Genomic DNA, 18,495 nt, shown 5'->3' with positions numbered 1-18,495 from the left:
TATGACCCACTCTTCAGCAAAGAATCAATTTAAACCAGTGGCGATTTTGATTTGGAAATTCTGGTGGGGTCATGCATAAAAATCTCATAATGCAATCCAGAAATAGCATAGTCACTACCCTCACGACAAAAAACAGAGAAAACATGCAAATTCCATTCAGAAAGGTCCAAGTTGGACTTGAACTCAGACTTTCTCACTGGGAGGCATCAGCGCTAACCACAACATCACTGTGCCAATCTGACAACATACAGTACATTATCACTATCAAAAGCGCCACCAAAGGGCAGTGTTCAAGATCTCACTATGTCAAATACTCAGGATCGAAACAGCAACGTGACAACAATGAAAACATAATGCATGGCTCATGGTGTGAACAGTACACACCCAATACAGCGATCGATATACAAAGTCTACACAGACAGGTGAACAGGCCGCAGTTACGCATTATGCAAATTCCATTAGAATTCAAACATTATGTAACATTATGTAAACTACATTATCAGTTCCATTAAGATTAATAATATGGACTCACTAAGCAACTTTTTGATGAACTCCCAGTTAACCAAGTTATCTGCTTTAACCACTCCTGGTTGAATGACCTAGTTTTGTCTTTCCCTCTTGAGAAATGATTAAATTCTGTGTGTGGTCCCAAACGTTTTATCACCAACTTCTGCTCAAGTCCTAAATCGCAGATTAGCCAGGTAGTCAACTCCATTCATTGTGCAATGAATGAATGAAACGCGAATTAGCTACGACTATGTTTCCTTACTCACTGTTGCCAACTCCTAATTAACTTGCATAATGGACAATTTGCATAACTGGCCATTATGTAATGGATGTAATGATTTGTAATGGACACAGATGAGCCAGAGGAAAAATGTTGTGGGAGTGACAAAAAAGGGAGTAAAAACAGCCTAAATAATTAGAATTAAACTAAACTAATTCTTGTAACTAAACTAACTTGCTTCTGTTGATTGTAGATTATTTTTTAATTGTATTTGGGACCAGCAAAAGTGACACAACAGAGACATTCTGGCAGTTTCTTTTGTTTTTGTGTGTGTCTGGCGGTGTGTGTCTGGCGGTGTCTTTCAATTTCCCCACATTTAGGAAAAAGTATCTCTTTGGCTCTTTGAAGAAATATTGACATGGAGAATTGTTTACTGTCACACTGATAGTGTTAACAACTAGTCGTCCTCTTTCTTGGTTATGCTGTCTGTAGTGTGTCTATTACTCTTCATTTTGGCGGTTTTAGTTCAAAATGGCGGCAGCGCTGCAACAAGCAGCAGCAATCCATATTACTATACTCTTCAGGAGAGTGAAATATTCTTTCTGATTACATTAGGCCTTGACTGAAACATCTAAATAAACAGACCATGGACGTAGACATTTACCAAACCGTCGCTTTAAAATTAAATTTCAACTTGTGATCTGGCGGGTTGGGCTGTAAACGTAGTGGAGGACACCTTTTCTTGTGGGTGACCGAATTTCTCGTGCTTCCGCCACCTGTTAATTATCGTGACCGAGCACGTACGCGCACCCGTGAAATCAAACTGAGATTCGAGCTGCAACGTCAAAGAGCTGTAAAGTCGCCTCCAACACGTAAATTGTTGTTCAACCTTCTACGGCTGCATAAAACAGCCATCCTATGTCATTTGTTCGTTAAATAATGGTTTTATTTACTTTAATCCGCAGGCAGCCCATTGCGCTACAGCTAAGGTAACATTTAGGTAACACGCATTTGAATTAGTTAAATAGCGTGTTTTTCCTGTTAAGCAGAGTTAGTCGGACGCTTTGCGTTGGCTAAGGGGATGGAGAAGTTAGTGGACCGATGAAGTTAAAATGATTCTCGTTTAAGACCTGCTCTCTGCCGTCTTCTTGGTGTCCACAGCTAGCCACCGTCCTACAGACATGCTTTCTGCTCTGCGGTGTATCCTGTCCAAGCTCATTTCTCCGCTGTGGAGGACGGTAGAGGTGGATGGAGATAGGATATTTTCCGACACACCAGGTAAAAGGAAACATTCCCATCAATAAAGTTCCCCGCTCCTACTTTGCACCCATTGGATGCAATGAAATGTTGGACCGACATTATTTATTTATTTTCCGCTGTGCAGGCATGGAGGAGATTCGCCACATGCGGAACAGCGTGGTCACCCATCTGGGTCTTGACCACGGCATGATAGACAATGCAGTCTGCTTCACGAGTGCCGAGGTGCTGGGTGGGATCCCACTGAGAGAGGGGGACATGGTGAACTGCATAGCAGTGAGGCAAGGTGCCCAAGGGGGGTGGAAAGCTCTGAGGGTGAGGAACTATACAGATGGCCAGTTCATTAGCTGTATGAGTGAAAATGAATGCTTTCTGAAACACTGGCCCGGCAGTACATGTAATCTGTAAAGTGACAGAGAGCTTTTGATTCAGTAGTTTTCATTTTGGAGGCCATGGTTGTTGACTTGTGTTGCCGCATCTAGCTTCTATTACTTTGACAACCCCTTTTAGAAAAACATAAGTGTTTAATTGAGTCCAGTTAAACATTGCCACAAACTACGTCCTCCAAAAACGATCAAACAGTTGGATAATTCCTAATGTGGTTAAAAAGGCGTCCTGCTTTTATTTTTTACATCTCTTCTGGTGACGGAGCTTTGTCAGACCTGCGGCGTTTAATGTTCACATTCAGGTGGAGAAGAGTGCGGATGCTTGGGAGGACGGAGGAAGCACTTCGCTAGAAGCTGACACTATGCAGCTGCGGCCTCTCATCGGTACGGTCACTTCATTTGATGGAGACGGCGGCTACATAAATCAGACCACCTACTTCTCAAGTGGCAGCCTTTGGGAAGGTACCGATCCTCGCTTTCCTCCACATGCTAAAATCTGGCGCCTCTTGACCTCGTGACTTATTAAGTTTCCCCCACAGTCGCTAACAGACATTAAACCCCGGATTACATTTTTAAATTTAAAAGTCACTTGCATCTGAGTAGATTAAATAATGCTGCAGTCACAACAGAATTTACTGTAAGTCTGCTGAAGGCTGATGTCAACTTTCCTGCGAGTTTGTTTGAACTATTTTGTCCCAGGTTTTAAGCCAATGAAAGGAGACTGGGTCCAAGCCAAGTATTTTATCAATCCAACCCAGTGGACGACCCAGGCTCATTCTGTTGCTCCTTTACGCTACTGCCGCAGAGATCAGGTAATTGTATCATTGTTTTGCAGTGTGTACTACAAATCCTTTTAAGAGAACTTAAAATGCTTCGAATCAGAAAGCCTGTTTGTTTGCAAATTAAATTACTCCTGTCATTCTTCTCTCCTCGCCCTTCATGTGTCTAGATGTGCGTGACCAGCATGTATGGTAACAACGGAGTGGTGGAGGACAGTGTTTTCTTCAGCCTGGACTCTTTGCTGCTACCCGCCCACTACCAGCCTTTGCCGGGGCACCTGGTCAACCTGGTGATGGTGGAGAGCAGCCAGTCCCTTTACTGTTGGAGGGCCCTGTGCATGGCACCCTGCCTTCAGAGGTCACAGTCTTTGAACTGTCGTGATTGTCTTCATGATCTCTCCGTCTGCTGGTTGCTTTCTGATAAATAAGGCTGACTGGCCCACAAATGGCAGCAGTTAAAATGTCTGTTCATCATCATGAGTGTAGCCATTTCCATATTTGTTTAGTTTGTGTTTTTGTTATTTCTAGTTGCAGTATGAATATTCCTGTTACGCATCTCACAGAGACTCCACTCCAAGGCATCTTTGAAAACAAAGGAGGGCTGGAAGTAACGGACTATGGCCAGTTTGGGGATGTGATGATTGGGGAGAGACGAGAGCTGGTGCTCTGGATACAGTGAGTTAACCAAAGGATGGAAGTAAACATTCAGCTTAGAAGCACATAAATAAACTATATAAGTGACTATTTTCCATGAACTTTTATGTCTAAAACACTTTTGCTTTTAGCGTAATTTTGGCAAATATTTCTCTGATCTCAATGAAATGAGAAGACAGCAAATTCCTTTTCCTACTCCACACCGTACAGGCTTTCATCTTTCTCTTGCAACAGAAATAAAGGCTCAGAGACGCACAGGCTGAAGTGCTGGGACTTTGCCGGCTGGGACTCAGAGGAGCAGTTCTCCGTGGTTTCTGTCAGTGAATCCACACCGCTGAGTCAGAAACGACAAACTTTGCAGGAAAATTGCTCTGAGTCTTCAGAAAAACAAGTTGGAGTTGTGAAACAGGTTGACAAAGAGAATAGTGAGCTGCAGTACAACTCCCCCGGAGCGAGAGGAGAGGAGAGAGAGGTGTTTATTTCCCCAGATGAACGACTGTCGATTGTTGTGGCGTGCAACCCAAAGTAAGTTATTTTATTTAAAGCTATAATTATGAGAACCGAATCAGCTGAAGTAATGTTTTTGGTTTCGTCTCTGTCTGGGCCAGCTGTCTTACCATTTAAAATTAGCGCTACTTACAGGTGTGAGACAACCGTGACTGTCTTTGTTAGTACATTGTCTGTACAGCCGGGTTTTATGTTTTTGTTGAATTCCTCAGGAGCATGGGAAGCTGTGCTGAGCTGCTGCTGCTGCACTTCTCTTCTTTCACCATTGGGAGGCGCCTGGAGGTCACAGTGGGCAGTGAACACGAGGGCCTGCTGCAGCCCTTTGTGTCCTACGCTCCCACTTACACGAGTCCAGTCTTGACCCCCTTTCACGTGATCACAGTGTCTGCTCCAAAAGATAGACCAAGGTACCAAAACAACTGCCACCGGTGATTATTAAGGAAGAGCATCAAGCTTGTTGCACTGATATTTGTCATTTGTCTATCCGTCTCTTAAGTTTATGACTTTGAGAAATACTCCCTTAGCTAATCAGTTCCAGGAATTGTGAGCAGGGGTTTGCCAAAGTTTTTCTTCCTGTTATTTATAAGAAATGAAAATTGTCATCATAAAAATAAAGAATTAGGTTACCACTCGGCTGAAATGGATTTTTCCCCACTTCTTAGGCTTTCTCAGCGATCACTGCCAAACTTTCTACCTCAGTACCCTGTGCCTAAGGCTCTAAGAGACTGTGTGGAGGCACAGAGTGATGTGCTGGTAGTTCAGCCCTGCTTAGGACAGGTAAGAAGATGGATATGGTCTCACTGGATAATGCAAGTCAATGGAAAAATGCAGCTAGACAGTTCAACTAGGGTTATCTAACACTAGACGTTTTTGTTACTGGTTCATTTAAGTATTTTATTTGTATTGAATGTGCAAGTGTACAAAGACATCTGTACTTGATGCAGAGGTTGTTTCAAATTATGTTGTATTTCGTAGTTCTCTTTGAATGTGAAAGGAAAAAAAAAGATCATATAAATATACTTGGCATGGACTGAAGCAATTTAGATATTTTACTGTCCTGCTGTTTGTGCAGGAGCTGTCTGCGTCCAACATACAGTTACGTTTCTCAGCACTGCTGTGGCTAGAAGAGCTTCACGCAGAAATGGAAATGAAAGAATTAACAATCACTGGAGTTCCTCTCAAGAAAGGAAGCGTCTCCCTCCACCTCAAGGTGCCTGGGTTGTCTGAAGGCAGACCCAATATCAATATAGGTGAGGTGGCCGTAGCCGTCTTTCATCATTGTTGAATTAGAGTAAAGGTTCATGTTGTAATTTTGTGTAACACAAGAAGAGTCTTGTTTCTCTGCAGGGGACAGAATAGTGCTGAAGAAACCAGAGGGCAACGGTTCAGCAATAAACTGTGTTAGTTATGTCACAGAGGTAAAGAGGCATCTTTTGAAACATGCTGCTTTTTATATGTGGATTCAATCTAATGTTCTGTTGTGACACAGATCAATAACGAAGACGTGAGTTTGCGAGTGAACTCAGAATTCCAGCGCAGCTACCTCGGAGAGCCACTTGATGTCGAGTTCTCTTTCAACAGGTGTGAAAGTATCTGTTTTCTCACGATGGACTCAGACTACAGGACTTTTGGGTGGATTTTGAATGAGATGGCAGATGGTCTGGTCATGTAATCCGCCGTTTAACCTTCCAAACTGCTGGTCGACCCATCCCGAATAATATCAAACTTGTCAGAGGGTTTACAATCTGGAGGTCTTTCACAATAACCAGCGAGAGAAGCGAGGACACGGAGCAGCTGATGGTGTTGTCAAGCAGCATAAACATTCAGACCCTAGAGGCTAACGTTAGCTAGCGTAATGCGGTTGACGGATATTGAAACTGACACTTAAATCTTATCTCTGTTGTTCTTCTCTCCGCAGAATAGATTGATTATGACTCTTCATCCATCTTCTCATCAACACTTGTTAAGCCTCCTGCCTTTGTCTCCATTTTTGTTTACACTTGTTTCCCCATGAGTTCATATCAGGTGTTCTCCTGGATCTAGCTGGCTGGCACATTCATCTAAATAATATCCTGTTGCGTGTGCAAGTCTGAGGTTACAGAAAAAGAACATCTGTTCTGTTTCTCCCTGATACGTTTTGTGGAGGAAAGTTGATGTGGAGTCGCTTTGTTAGGAACTGATCTACGGTGCCAGTCAAATTGTTAGGATGAGCTCTAAGTGGTGATGAACAGCAGGGTAACGGTGACACAGCTGTCCACGTTATCTGAGCACCACAGGATTGAATTTGCCTCTGATTGGTTGTAGGGCTGTCCAATTGTGTGCAGCGATATTTCATAGATGGGTAGGTAGATAGACTTTATTGATACTGAAGGAAATTCACTTCACAGCTGCTCCATCCCGCACACATTCAAGTAAAATAATACTTGCAGATATTTCTTCCTCTGTATTGGTTGAAACGATCCCCATGACGAAATCTAAATGGCACGCTTTCAAGATCGTGGAATGAGTTTGAAACTCCTGGTGTCTGAGGACCACATTCGATTGTATTTATGGCTTTATAAAGAAAATGTGTTTAAACTCAATGTTTAGTGGTTTAAACCAGATTTTTCTTAATAGTTTTACTGCTTCTGTTGTCAGGTTGACCATGAGGCGGTGTCACCACGCACTTCAACAGACAAAACAGTTCGGAGACAGTAAGTTCAAGTGGAGGTATCACAAAGTGTATTATGTACAAGTACTATGTGTACAGGAAAATAAAGCAGTGGTATTCAAATAAAAAGAATGGTCCTCTTAAAAAATTTCCCATCATGGGTTCAGGAAGGTTGAATGACACATAGCTTCACTTCTTTAGTGCTGCTTTAATAATCAAGAAACACTCATTCTGTGCATCGTACTATCTGGAAGTGCTTCCTATGGGCAGTATAGTGCAAAGCTTTGTGCAAGCAATCCTCACTCTGACTGGGATGAAAACTGTAAAAGTGGAAACAGATTCAGTGACAGTAAAGTTCTAGGTCACTGTATCAGGTATTTATTAGAATAATACTAAAAAATATATATATATTTTTTTTTTATTTTACTAAACATATTTGTCTTCCAGAACATTTGCTGTGTAAAAAGCACATTAAAGATTAGCATTTGCACTGATCAGCCACAACATTAAAACCACTGACAGAAGAAGTAAATAACATCGACCCCCACCCCATAGCAATGACACTCCTTGATGGCAGCAGCCAACCTCAGCAGGATGCAGAATGACAAAGATGCACAAAAAAATGGTTTATGAACAACTCATCAAAAACCGCACAAGTATCTGTGGAATGATCCACAGAGGCCCCTCCCTTCAACCCTTACAGCCCAAAGACCCCCACTAACAATATTCTGTTGCCAGACACCACAGGACACAATTCAATACAATAATATGGTGATTATACACAATATTACAAAACACATTGATGCAACCATACAGGCACTAGAGGGTGCTGTTTCTATTTTTCATGTCTCAAAGGGAAGTTACAGTATATAGTGCTTCCTTGCACTTTCGTTTATACTATAGATCATCAAAGATACACACAGTATCTTCTTTCACTGGTGTTATTTTCATATCTTTGTGTAGTTCTGTTTCCGTCCAGAGTGACTCCTCAGAGCCCTCAGTGGACAGCAAGATGGATAGATGAGCAAGACCAAAGCAAGACAGTGAAGGACAATCAGGTGAAAATTAGAAAATTTAACAATAAGGCATTAGTTTGTCAATTCTAGTATTGAGCAAGTGTTATTGTATTGAACGCCAGACTGCAGCCACTGAAAACGGATCAATGTCGAGCATCGTGGTCGACATGAAGTCCAAGGCCACACAGACTAAAGGTATTTGAGTTTCAGTTTAGCTTGTTCCCGTGTTTCAAAGTGAAAGTATCATAAACTGCATCAGTAAATTAATGTGTATTTGCTTCCAGATGGTAGACTGCCGACCAAACCGACCCCCTGCCAAGGGAATTTCTTTAACCCGGACCTGAACCTCCCCCAGAGAGAGGCCGTGAAGAGGATTGTGGCAGGAGAGTGTCGACCCATTCCTTATATGCTCTTTGGACCTCCAGGCACTGGAAAAACAATCACCCTTATAGAGGCCATACTGCAGGTGCACATACGTCGGTACTGTAACCAGTGTGGACTGTGTTTATTATAAGGCTCAAAGTAGCAACAGATCTGGAAAGAGTCCTTGAATGCCTTCGAATGGTCGAGGTAAACTGGGAACACCGGTACTGATGGGAAATCTTCTCAACAAGTGTTGTCAGAATTATTCTCTACTGTGATATTTCATGACTTAAGTTTATTTCCATTGTGTCCGCCTGCTTGTGTGACTTCAGCAGTCTTTCCTCCTACAGATTTACCACTTTCTGCCCAGTAGCCGGGTACTCGTATGTACTCCTTCTAACAGTGCGGCCGACCTCATCTGCATCCGCCTCCATGACGGCGGCTTCCTGCATACTTCAAGTTTGGCCCGTGTTAACGCAACCTTCAGGCAGTACGAGGTAGTGAACAGTGGGAAGAGGAACTTCCTGTGTGTTGTTTTTGTGTTAACATCTTTGAACTTGTGCAGTATATTCCATGTGGATGTGGTCGCTTGTGCCTAGTCTATTCCAGAAGTGCTGAAGCCGTACTCAAAGGCCGGGGAGGACATCCGTCACGCTGCTTTTCACAGGATTGTGGTCAGCACCTGCTCCAGCGCTGGCATGTTCCATAATATAGGAATACAGTAAGACCAGAAGTGTGGGATCAGTGGAAGTTAACTGCTGTTTAATTCATTCGTTCCTTAAAACTGGATTAATTGTAGTCTTGTTTTTTCTCAGAGTGGGACATTTTACCCATGTGTTTCTGGATGAAGCTAGCCAGGCCACTGAGCCGGAGTCTCTGATTCCCATTAGCCTTGTATCAGAGAGAGACGGACAGGTCAGCACAGACGTCTTTTGTCTCCTGTGCTGTCACGTTTATGGTACATGTATAGAAGTCACACTAGACATGATTGTAGTGTGGATGCACAAGAGCCGTAGCATTCGGGTATAGCTGAACCGTATCCTTCTTGTTTTTCTTTTTTCTACATTCCTGTCAGAAGTCTTTTTTTGTGCACTTAGTTTTGTTGAGTGATGTTTGTAGCCGAGCTTCATTGATTAATAATGATCTTTCTATCTTTGCCTGCTGATAGATAGTGCTGGCTGGAGACCCCTGTCAGCTGGGTCCGATAGTGAAGTCTAAGCTCGCTACTGCCTTTGGCCTCGGGGTGTCTTTGATGGAGAGGCTGATGGCCAACCCGCTGTACTCCAGACAGGACTGGGGCTATAATCCCAAGCTGGTTTGTGCACTGCTTACAAATGTCTCTGGCGTTGCAGGCAGTTTAGGTTGTTATTTGAGAGGAAGCATTACATAAACGTTAACGATGATAACCACGGGATGTTTCACATGCTGTGCAGATGCAATGCTAATGTCTGAGGGCATGTACAGCATAACTGCCTCTCATCATTGTGTCATTGTCCGTGGTACATTTCTTTTCATGTTTGTGCGATATTAGTTGTGTTCACTGTGGATGGTATATCATGATTATGGAGCTGCCTCTTTATTGTAACAGGTGACTAAGCTGATCTACAACTATCGCTCCCATGAGGCCTTGATCCAACTGCCTTCCAAGCTCTTCTACCAGGGAGAACTGTGTTTTAAAGCCCCCAGTGACATTGTGGAGTCCCTCTGCCAGTGGAAAAATCTGCCCAAAAAAGGCTTCCCACTCCTTTTTCACGGTGTCAGGGTAAGAAAAATCCATATATAACCTTGCTATGATGTTCTTTCAGATAAAGCCTATTCAGCCTTGGTTGTCAATTTATAATACATTTCTGAGGTACATATCTACAGTAATCCAATCTGTTCTTTGTTAGGTTTAATGTATTAGTTCTCCTCCCTGGGACATTCAGCACAAAGGTTTATTTCAGTGGTTATGCTCTGTTCCAGGGCTCTGAAATGAGAGAAGGCAACAACCCATCATGGTTCAACCCAGCTGAGGCTGTACAGGTAATGCTGTACTGCTGCCAGCTGGCAAAAAAGCTCTACAACCCCGTGGATGTCTCAGACATTGGCATCATTGCCCCCTACAAGAAACAAGTAAGGCTGGAGATATGCTCACTGTTGTCATCATAAGTGCCCATGTACTGGGCTATCTACTCCACACATTACTGAAAGATTAGATATACCATATAAAACTATTCACTGCATTAGTTTGTTGAAAACTGACTTCTCTGGACAAAGTTCACCGTGCACTGATGTAAAGGTCTTGTACTCGTTTCTGTTTAGTTTCGCAGGTTTTCAGGTTGACTTGGTTCTGATCTTCCGTATCACTGATGTGGAAGATTTGTCTTCAAAACTTTTCACCATTCGCCTTATTTCTCCAACGTTGCCCAGACCATTGATCATTAATTTATGATGTGTACCACTGATACTATACACAAACTACATGATGTCAGTCTTTATCTTTTGTTGGAGTGTAAATCGCTTTCATTTCCATTGTATTATGGAAAACATTTCATTGAAATTAATTTCCAGTGGTGTTAAAAATTAACCGCCTAGTTAATTCTGCTTTTCCTGATCCTAACATGTCACAATTGCTTTCATATCACTGTGAAGTGTGAGAAGATTCGCGTGCTGCTGGGAAAGGTGGGTCTGTCTGACATCAAAGTGGGCTCGGTGGAGGAGTTCCAAGGCCAAGAGTTCCTGGTCATCATTCTGTGTACGGTAGGGAAGAAAAGACTTTTTTAAGCAAAGGTTTTATCGTTTGACCTCTGCCGTACATGCATGCTTTGTGAAGTGCAGTGTGTGTGTTGTAATGTAGCACATTTTGTGATGATGTGTTTTACCCAATTACATTTTTGTGGCGCAGTCCAGTTTTACTGAATTGAGAGTGGTGGGACAGCTGGGTTTGGCTGCACAGAGAAATGTGTGGTGATCCAAGGAATCTAGAAAATTGTTAGGAATCTTCTTCTTTTTTTTTTTTTTTTTTTTTTTTTTTTTAATGTAGTTGCTCAGTTTTGATGCAAACATATTTATTTTTTGTCGAGTGAGATTTTGAACCCGTTTCCACTAAAAGCACAGAAGATGGTGATATACATGAAGTATATACATACTCTATATACATGTTTTTAACTGGTGTTCGGAAACTATATTTTATTTTTATCCTCCATGCCAAAATGACCCAACATCAACACTCTTCACAGCATCCAATATATTCTTTTCTTTTCTCATCTCATATTCAAAGGATTAAATGAACCGAATCTAGTAGTCAGGCAAGGGAGCAGCCACTGCTCTTCTTTGACCTTGCGTGACCCCCCACGGGTGAGAAAGGTGTTCACATTGATGAAATTGTCATCCAAGCATTTCTCCAAAGACATACACATAGATTCAGATCAGTTCCAAATAATATGTTTTAGGGAAACTTATCTGATTATGACGTGAGGTGCTGTAAGTTTGCATTTTTACAATACGACAATGTCGTCTGCCGTTTGTCCTTTTTTTTTTTTCCTTTGTTTTTGAACCTTTACCACAATAACATCAAATTAGTGCAGAGGCCATGACCATCATTTAAAATTAAAAGGGGTCTGTGATGCTCAAACGTGGCCAGCATGACCTTTTAAATTTCCTATTATGGCAATTAATCAGTTAATTTCATTCTTTTACAATATAGGTGCGCTCTAATGAATCTGTAGAAAACGATGATTTGCAGAGATCGCTAGGTTTTCTGGCCAACCCGAAACGCTTCAACGTGGCCGTCACTCGGCCCAAAGCTCTGCTCTTAGTTGTTGGAAACCCACACATTCTCATTAGGGTGAGTGACAGAACACTTATTTATTTTTTTTTGTAAGATTTGTAGGTTCGGCACAACACAACCGACCTATAACGTAATTAAAATCATTTTTGCAGGATCCTTGCTTCAGAGCTCTGCTCCAGTACTGTTTCATCAACGGGGCATATCTGGGCTGCAACCCTCCGCCTTCCCTGAGAGACGGTCAGATGTGCGCAAACTGATCGGTAATGTATTTTCATTGTTGTTACACTAACTTGACACAATATTAGGTATATGAGTGCCTTATAATATAACAGCTCTGAATTAAATCCTCCTTTCAGACTGTATAATGTTTATTGTATGTTAACACAGCATACGAAAGGTGGTGATTTGACTGGATCACGTTTTGGAGGATGTAGTTTGTGGTGCTGTTAAACTGGAAACGCAAAAGTGTTTCTGTTATTTATCCCAGCCCACAATCAGAATAATAGAAACACACGTCAATACAACGCAGCTTCCAAAATAAACATGCGGTTGAATGAAGACCTCAGTTGTTTTTAACCTTCATGAAGCTAATATTGGTCATATTAGAATGTATTAGTATTAATTTTCACATGTTTCATTAATGAACTGGCAACTGTGTGCAACTGTTCAATAAAATAGTTTAGGCTAATGCTCATAATGCTAACTTGAAATGTTTAGAATTGAAATTGCATCTATATCAATACTATGAACTCTAATCAGGTTTTAAATCTTTTTTTTTTTTTCTTCCACAGAGTTGAAGTCGGCAAAGGAGTGCATAAGAGGAAGATGTAATCATAGCTGGAGTACCTCAGCTTAGTCCATCTGACTTTAGTGTCCTAAGTTTTTCCCTTCACATTTGTTTGCCTTGTCTCTTTGTTGTTCTCAAAGTAAGCTGTTGCACTTAACTGAGTTAACGAGTTTCATTAGAGAAATATCTTGTAAAAATGCAGATCCGCTGGGATTCGTAATAAAAGATGATGCTCTTGTACGCTGCCCAATTATTCCTGCGTCATTGTTAAGCTGATGTGCTCGACCGTGCGTAAGATTTTTCACAGCTTATTAGTAAATTATAGGCAGCGCAGCAGTTCCACTGGGTCCGTTTGCCGCGGCTGCACAATACTACCACCGTAATTTGAATGGCATTGACCTGATTTTTACAGCAGAAATATCCAATTGCTTTGGACGGAGAAATGAAATGCAAGATAACATTTCAAATTTTAATAAACTGACTGAGTCACTCTCCGCAAAGTCTGGAAATCCAGAGGGGCGAGATGTCTGCACGGCTCGGCGTGGCAGCGTCTGCCCATAAGGCCCGGAGACTGGATGTGACAATTGAGTGCTATTGACAGTCTGCGCAGAGGCTGTCAGTCCTACTGGAGCCCAGCAGGATGGTGCGGGGCAGGGGGAAGAGAAAAGAGGCAAATGGGGAGGGGAGGGGGGTTCAATCTCTTAAGTTAATGAGTCTCTTACGTGCGGGGAGGAGACAGCTTTTATCTGAGTTTGCTGTGCTGCGAGGGAGCCCAGCTCAGACACTCGCTCCCCCTTCTTTACTTTGCAAACACACCTCTGTCTTTGATGTGAGTCTCAGGTGTTAGTTCTGCTGTCCCACTCTGCCGGGAGGAGGCTGTTCCGCAATATATATATTTTTCACTCTGTGGATGATGGAGCAAATTTCAGCAGCGTCTACAAACAGACCGTTTCTCTGCTTGATTATTTCAGCCCAGAGGACTTGAATCGGAGCGATGTTCACGCGATCAGTTGGTCCGCCGTGATGTCACATAGTCTGACCGACATAGCCTCCGCTCGTTTGAAGATTATGAGGTTTTCAAATTCACGTAGTGAAAGAGTTAGGATGTATTGCGCTAACTGAATATAGTTAATACTCCAGACTCGTGGAACAAAACAGTACGTTATTGCTCTGACAGAAGTTAGATGAAGAAGTTAAATGGTTGCTATAAGAAACGGATATAGTGACTTGTGAGAGAACTAAATAGTATTATATTGGTGCTGAGTAGATCACAACTGGTCTTTGCAATTGATTTTGAATGGATTTTGCATTGTTGCATTACTAGGGGTGTGGCTTTACGCCATAGTGTTGTGAGTTCTCATTTGCAAAGTCTGAACTTAATTAAAATTTAGTTAAAAATGTGATATTTTTTTATTTTCAGAGCCTTCTAACAACCAGACTATGCCATAATAAATTTTCTACTGGAGGTTTATTTGGCAAACAGGTGCCCTGTTACTAAATGCTCACTCCTTATCGCCGGAACCAATTTTCAAACCATGGTGAGTTATGCGATATATAACATGAATGGCATTTTAGGATTGAGCTTCCCATTAATTGTGGATCATTGTGAAACATCTGGTTTTGCAGAACTAGTGTAGTTACAAAGTCTAAAAACTTTGACTGCGTTTGTTTAGGTGGTCCCAAAACACTCTTACATGGCTGTAATTTTAAATACCGTGCATTTAATGAAAATAAATATTTAGTTTAAAAGCCAACGACCAGCAGAATGATACGCCAACACCACTTTCCTAAACCCAGTCAGTCTGCTGACGTTTAACATCTTGAGAGGATCATAACTCGTGTCACGCTCTGAGTTACCAGATACAGTAGTTATTGTTCTTGTTGAATTATTCTCTAAACCAGATTATCTACTGGGCCTTTTTACAGACAGGTGCCCAGCCATTCAGCCCACCACTATATCACCTCCTCATTAACTGAGGTAGGGGCAGGCAACACATCACCAAGACAGACACAGTGTCTACAGGGCAGCCATTAGGCCCGACAACAGACCCCTGCTGGGCTCCTGGCAGGGGGAGCTTGTTAAATGTGTGGACCCATTGTTCTCCCAAATTGGTCTGTGACTCTAATTGCCCAGTTAGTCCCCTCTTACGGGCAGTACTTATACGTCTACCCGAACTGGAACCAGCCTCCGCTCATCAGATCAGGCTGTAAAAGTTGGCCAAGCTGGGAGCCAGTGGCTGCTAGCGTGTTGCTTTGTCCTCGCTGCAGACGGGGCTGCTATGCAGCCACAGAGCTGGGAGCGGGGACAATCAGAGTGGACTTTGCTTTGGCATCTCCGTAGCCACAATGGCCGCGGCAGGCTGGGTGGGATAGAGACCTCGGATTCACAGAAAGTCGTCAAAACGCCCCGAAGCGCATGAGCCCCAGATACACATCTAAATCTGGAGACAGACGACATCCAAACAAATGCGATGATCCTCTAATGTGGTTCTGTTGTTGGATTAAGAATGAGACAAATGAGTGTCTGAGCCGCTGAGCTTCATCTCAGGATGAGATCTCTGGGGTCCTGAATGGGATTTTGGCGCGTTATGTATGTGTCTGCCTGCCAGCAGATGTTTCTCTGATATTTAGCGCTGACAATACAATTAAATTCCATTTACAAATGAGGCGAAGGGAGAGTGTGAGCCCGATCGCTCTGAAACTGCACGCTCCGATTCCAGATCCTATAGCACAGCGTGTCAGCAACATGTACAGCACTTGGTGAGGCAGAAGTTTATTTGCTTGCTCGAAGTGGACGAGAAAAGGAGCGGGCTGAAAGCATTTTGCATGCGGATCTGAGCTTGTGTTATTGGCAGATCAAAGCCAGGTGTGCCAGAGGAGACGCCACTTTGCTAATGAGAACTGGAGGCTCTGCCGATGAATCCCTCCAATTAGGAAGCAGGGACACATGAAAGAGGCCAGCAGTATGAAGGAGACTGTCTGTCTGTCTGGAGACCTTCACAGATGCAAGGCCACTTTATCTGGTTTCATTTACTAATGCAAAAAGGTGGGGTTATGATATTTGCTGCTTATTGTGCTCAGAGCTCCTATAATGCAGTGTTGGGGAAATCAAATAATATTTAATAATATTTAAAATTTCCAAACAAAGCAAAGCCCTGTATAAATCAACTTGGCTTTCATTTTTGTAACTGCTGGACTTACAAGGTGAAGAAGCAGCAGACCACTCGCATTTTTTTTTTTCTCATTCGCAGTGTCATGTCCCCCCCATGAACACATGAACCCCACCACCATCCTACTGTAAATGGTCTTATTGTATATAGTTTTAGCTATTTTATTGTGTATATGTTTGCGATCTTATTTAGTTTTATTTGTATTTTTTATGTAACGATCACCAAGGCAAATTCCTTGTACGTACACACACACACACACTTGGCAATAAAGTCTTTTCGGATTCAGATTCAGACTGTGTGCATGGCCTCTACTCAGTGAAACCTCGGCCCTTCTTCCCCATTGTCTCCCCTCCCTCCCTCCCGACCCCCCCACACCCTCCATCTGCTTTCACCCCCCCCCCCCCCCCTTGTCTCCAGTCATCACAAAACAAGCCGTTGTCTCCAAACACATCGTCTCTGCGTCTTTGATAGGTAGTTGATAACAGACTTGCAGACTGATGGGGCTGGCTGACCTTGGTGTATATAAAGCAAGCCGCATCAGTTGCCAGGTCATTCCAAGACTCGCAACCTCGGCAGAAGCTCACCGCTTTGACCCCGTGGGCTCCAGATTTTTTTGAACCTTTCAGGATGGCTGTGTTTCTTTTCACCGTGGCTCTCATGGCCGTGGCGTGTCCCTCGCTGGCGTTTGACATGGGACAGTCCACTCGCTGCGTCGCCATCCCCAACCAGATGAAGGTCTGCAAAGACGTCGGATACTCAGAGATGCGTTTGCCCAACTTTCTGGGCCACAGCAACCTAGAGGGCGAGGTGGTGCCGCGGTCGGAGGACTGGAGGCCCCTGCTGCAGACGGGCTGTCACCCTCAAGCCCAGGCCTTCCTCTGCTCCCTCATTGCCCCTGTCTGTCTTGACACGTAAGTTGACTTTCTTTCGAAATTGTTGCCTTCACAAAGCCTCTCTTTTGGACTCTTTTGTTTCCAGTCGCGATTGGAGACATTTTCCCTCACCTTGTGACATTTTTTTCTGTTTCTTCCTCAGTTTTATTCAGCCTTGTCGTAGCCTGTGTGTGGCGGTGAGGGACAGCTGTGCCCCGGTTCTTGCCTGCCAGGGACACCCGTGGCCTGAGGCCCTGGACTGCGACCGCTTCCCTGCTGAGGAAGACATGTGTCTGACTCCCCACGCAAAATACAGCCACCTAGCTAAAGGTAATGGCCACAGACTAATTATTAGACTGTTTTACTAAACTGTTTGTCATCCAGTTGAAGCAGTATTCAACCATGTGTTTGCCTCATGGGGTTATTCCATATTAAATGATGTTTCATTTCTATCACAGGCTTACCCAAACCTGCCTGCCAAAACTGTCCTTCTGTGGAAGACTCTCCCGCAATGAGAACAGTCCTGGACGCTTTCTGCCGCCATGACTTCGGTATGCATTCAGATTCCTTCAGAAAGCCGCCGAGCATCCGTGCGTGTCACGTTTGACTGCTTTGCGTCATGCCTATCAATTTGCCACTCGCTAACTTTTCATTTTCCTCTCCTCCACAGCTGTGACCGCCAAAATTCACCGCCTCCGTCTGCCTAACGGAGAGCCAGAATTCGAGGTTCTGGGCCGGGTGGAGTTCATCCGCCAGGGGCCCCTGTTGCCTTACGACACCCAGCATCTGCTCCACCAGTGGCTCCTCATCAACCTGGGCTGCGCCGACGCCCTCGTGCGCCCCGGCCGCTCTCAGCTCTACGTGCTGACCGGCTCCGTGCAGCCGGACGGCACGCTCGCCCTCACTCGCCTCTTCCCTTGGCACAGAAAGGACGCAAACATCGCGGTGGCCACTCGCAAGTGGAAGCACCACAGGTGTTGAATGGACTCAAAATCCCGTCTGCGATTCTCTCACTTGAATGGCACACTGTTTGGGACGAAGTCAAGGGGGGATTTTGAGGGGAAGTTGGCTTTGGAGGGGCCTTTGTAAAGGAAGATGAATATGAGGACAGAGCTGGACTCGACGGTTGCTCCCCTCAGAGGCTCACGGCCTCCTCCTTCTTTGTTAGCACGCTGTAATAGGATGCACTCGAACCTGTACATAGTATTAATAAATGTAAATTGATAGTAGAGTATATTTTCTATAAGGATAATGGTGTATTTATGACGTCTTTCTACGTGTACGTGGAAAAAGATGGAAAATAAATTTATTCGTCCTATAACATGACTCTGCTTGGTACTTCTGGGTAGCATGATGGACATAACTCACCTCTGTTAAAGCAGCAGTGTCTTTGTAATGACATACAGCAGGACAGAGTCACCACGGTTGCAAATCTCTGCAAATTATGTATGGCTTCACCCAAAAAAAAGATTCATCATTTGGATGACTCAGTACCTTGGGATTGGGAGTGGCACGTCTGGTGTGGTTTGCAAAGAATCCTGGGAAAGTCAAGATATGC

At 43.5% G+C, this 18,495-nt stretch overlaps 2 protein-coding genes across 2 annotated transcripts; both read left to right on the top strand.

Moving 5' to 3' along the window:
- The first annotated feature begins 1,448 nt into the window (after positions 1-1,448).
- Positions 1,449-13,135, top strand: mov10l1 (Mov10 like RISC complex RNA helicase 1). Its single transcript, XM_047596693.1, has 27 exons — positions 1,449-1,599; positions 1,889-2,005; positions 2,112-2,299; positions 2,673-2,832; positions 3,070-3,182; positions 3,320-3,507; positions 3,678-3,824; positions 4,038-4,328; positions 4,523-4,717; positions 4,973-5,087; positions 5,383-5,560; positions 5,658-5,728; positions 5,800-5,891; positions 6,948-7,003; positions 7,924-8,018; positions 8,099-8,171; positions 8,261-8,442; positions 8,690-8,836; positions 8,939-9,060; positions 9,155-9,254; positions 9,508-9,654; positions 9,928-10,101; positions 10,302-10,451; positions 10,971-11,078; positions 12,025-12,165; positions 12,261-12,368; positions 12,900-13,135. The coding sequence occupies exons 2-26, from the start codon at positions 1,909-1,911 to the stop codon at positions 12,363-12,365; spliced, it is 3,435 nt and encodes a 1,144-aa protein (XP_047452649.1). The 5' UTR covers positions 1,449-1,599; positions 1,889-1,908; the 3' UTR covers positions 12,366-12,368; positions 12,900-13,135.
- Positions 13,136-16,692: 3,557 nt separating this feature from the next.
- On the top strand, positions 16,693-18,190 carry szl (sizzled). The gene is made up of 4 exons (XM_047597002.1): positions 16,693-16,976; positions 17,101-17,267; positions 17,396-17,488; positions 17,608-18,190. The coding sequence occupies exons 1-4, from the start codon at positions 16,693-16,695 to the stop codon at positions 17,916-17,918; spliced, it is 855 nt and encodes a 284-aa protein (XP_047452958.1). The 3' UTR covers positions 17,919-18,190.
- Positions 18,191-18,495: the final 305 nt, after the last annotated feature.

Source organism: Mugil cephalus, chromosome 10, assembly GCF_022458985.1.
Source record: "Mugil cephalus isolate CIBA_MC_2020 chromosome 10, CIBA_Mcephalus_1.1, whole genome shotgun sequence".
Lineage (NCBI taxonomy): Eukaryota > Metazoa > Chordata > Actinopteri > Mugiliformes > Mugilidae > Mugil > Mugil cephalus.
Note: the sequence above shows the minus strand (reverse complement) of the source record. Positions and strands in the feature narration are given on the sequence as shown.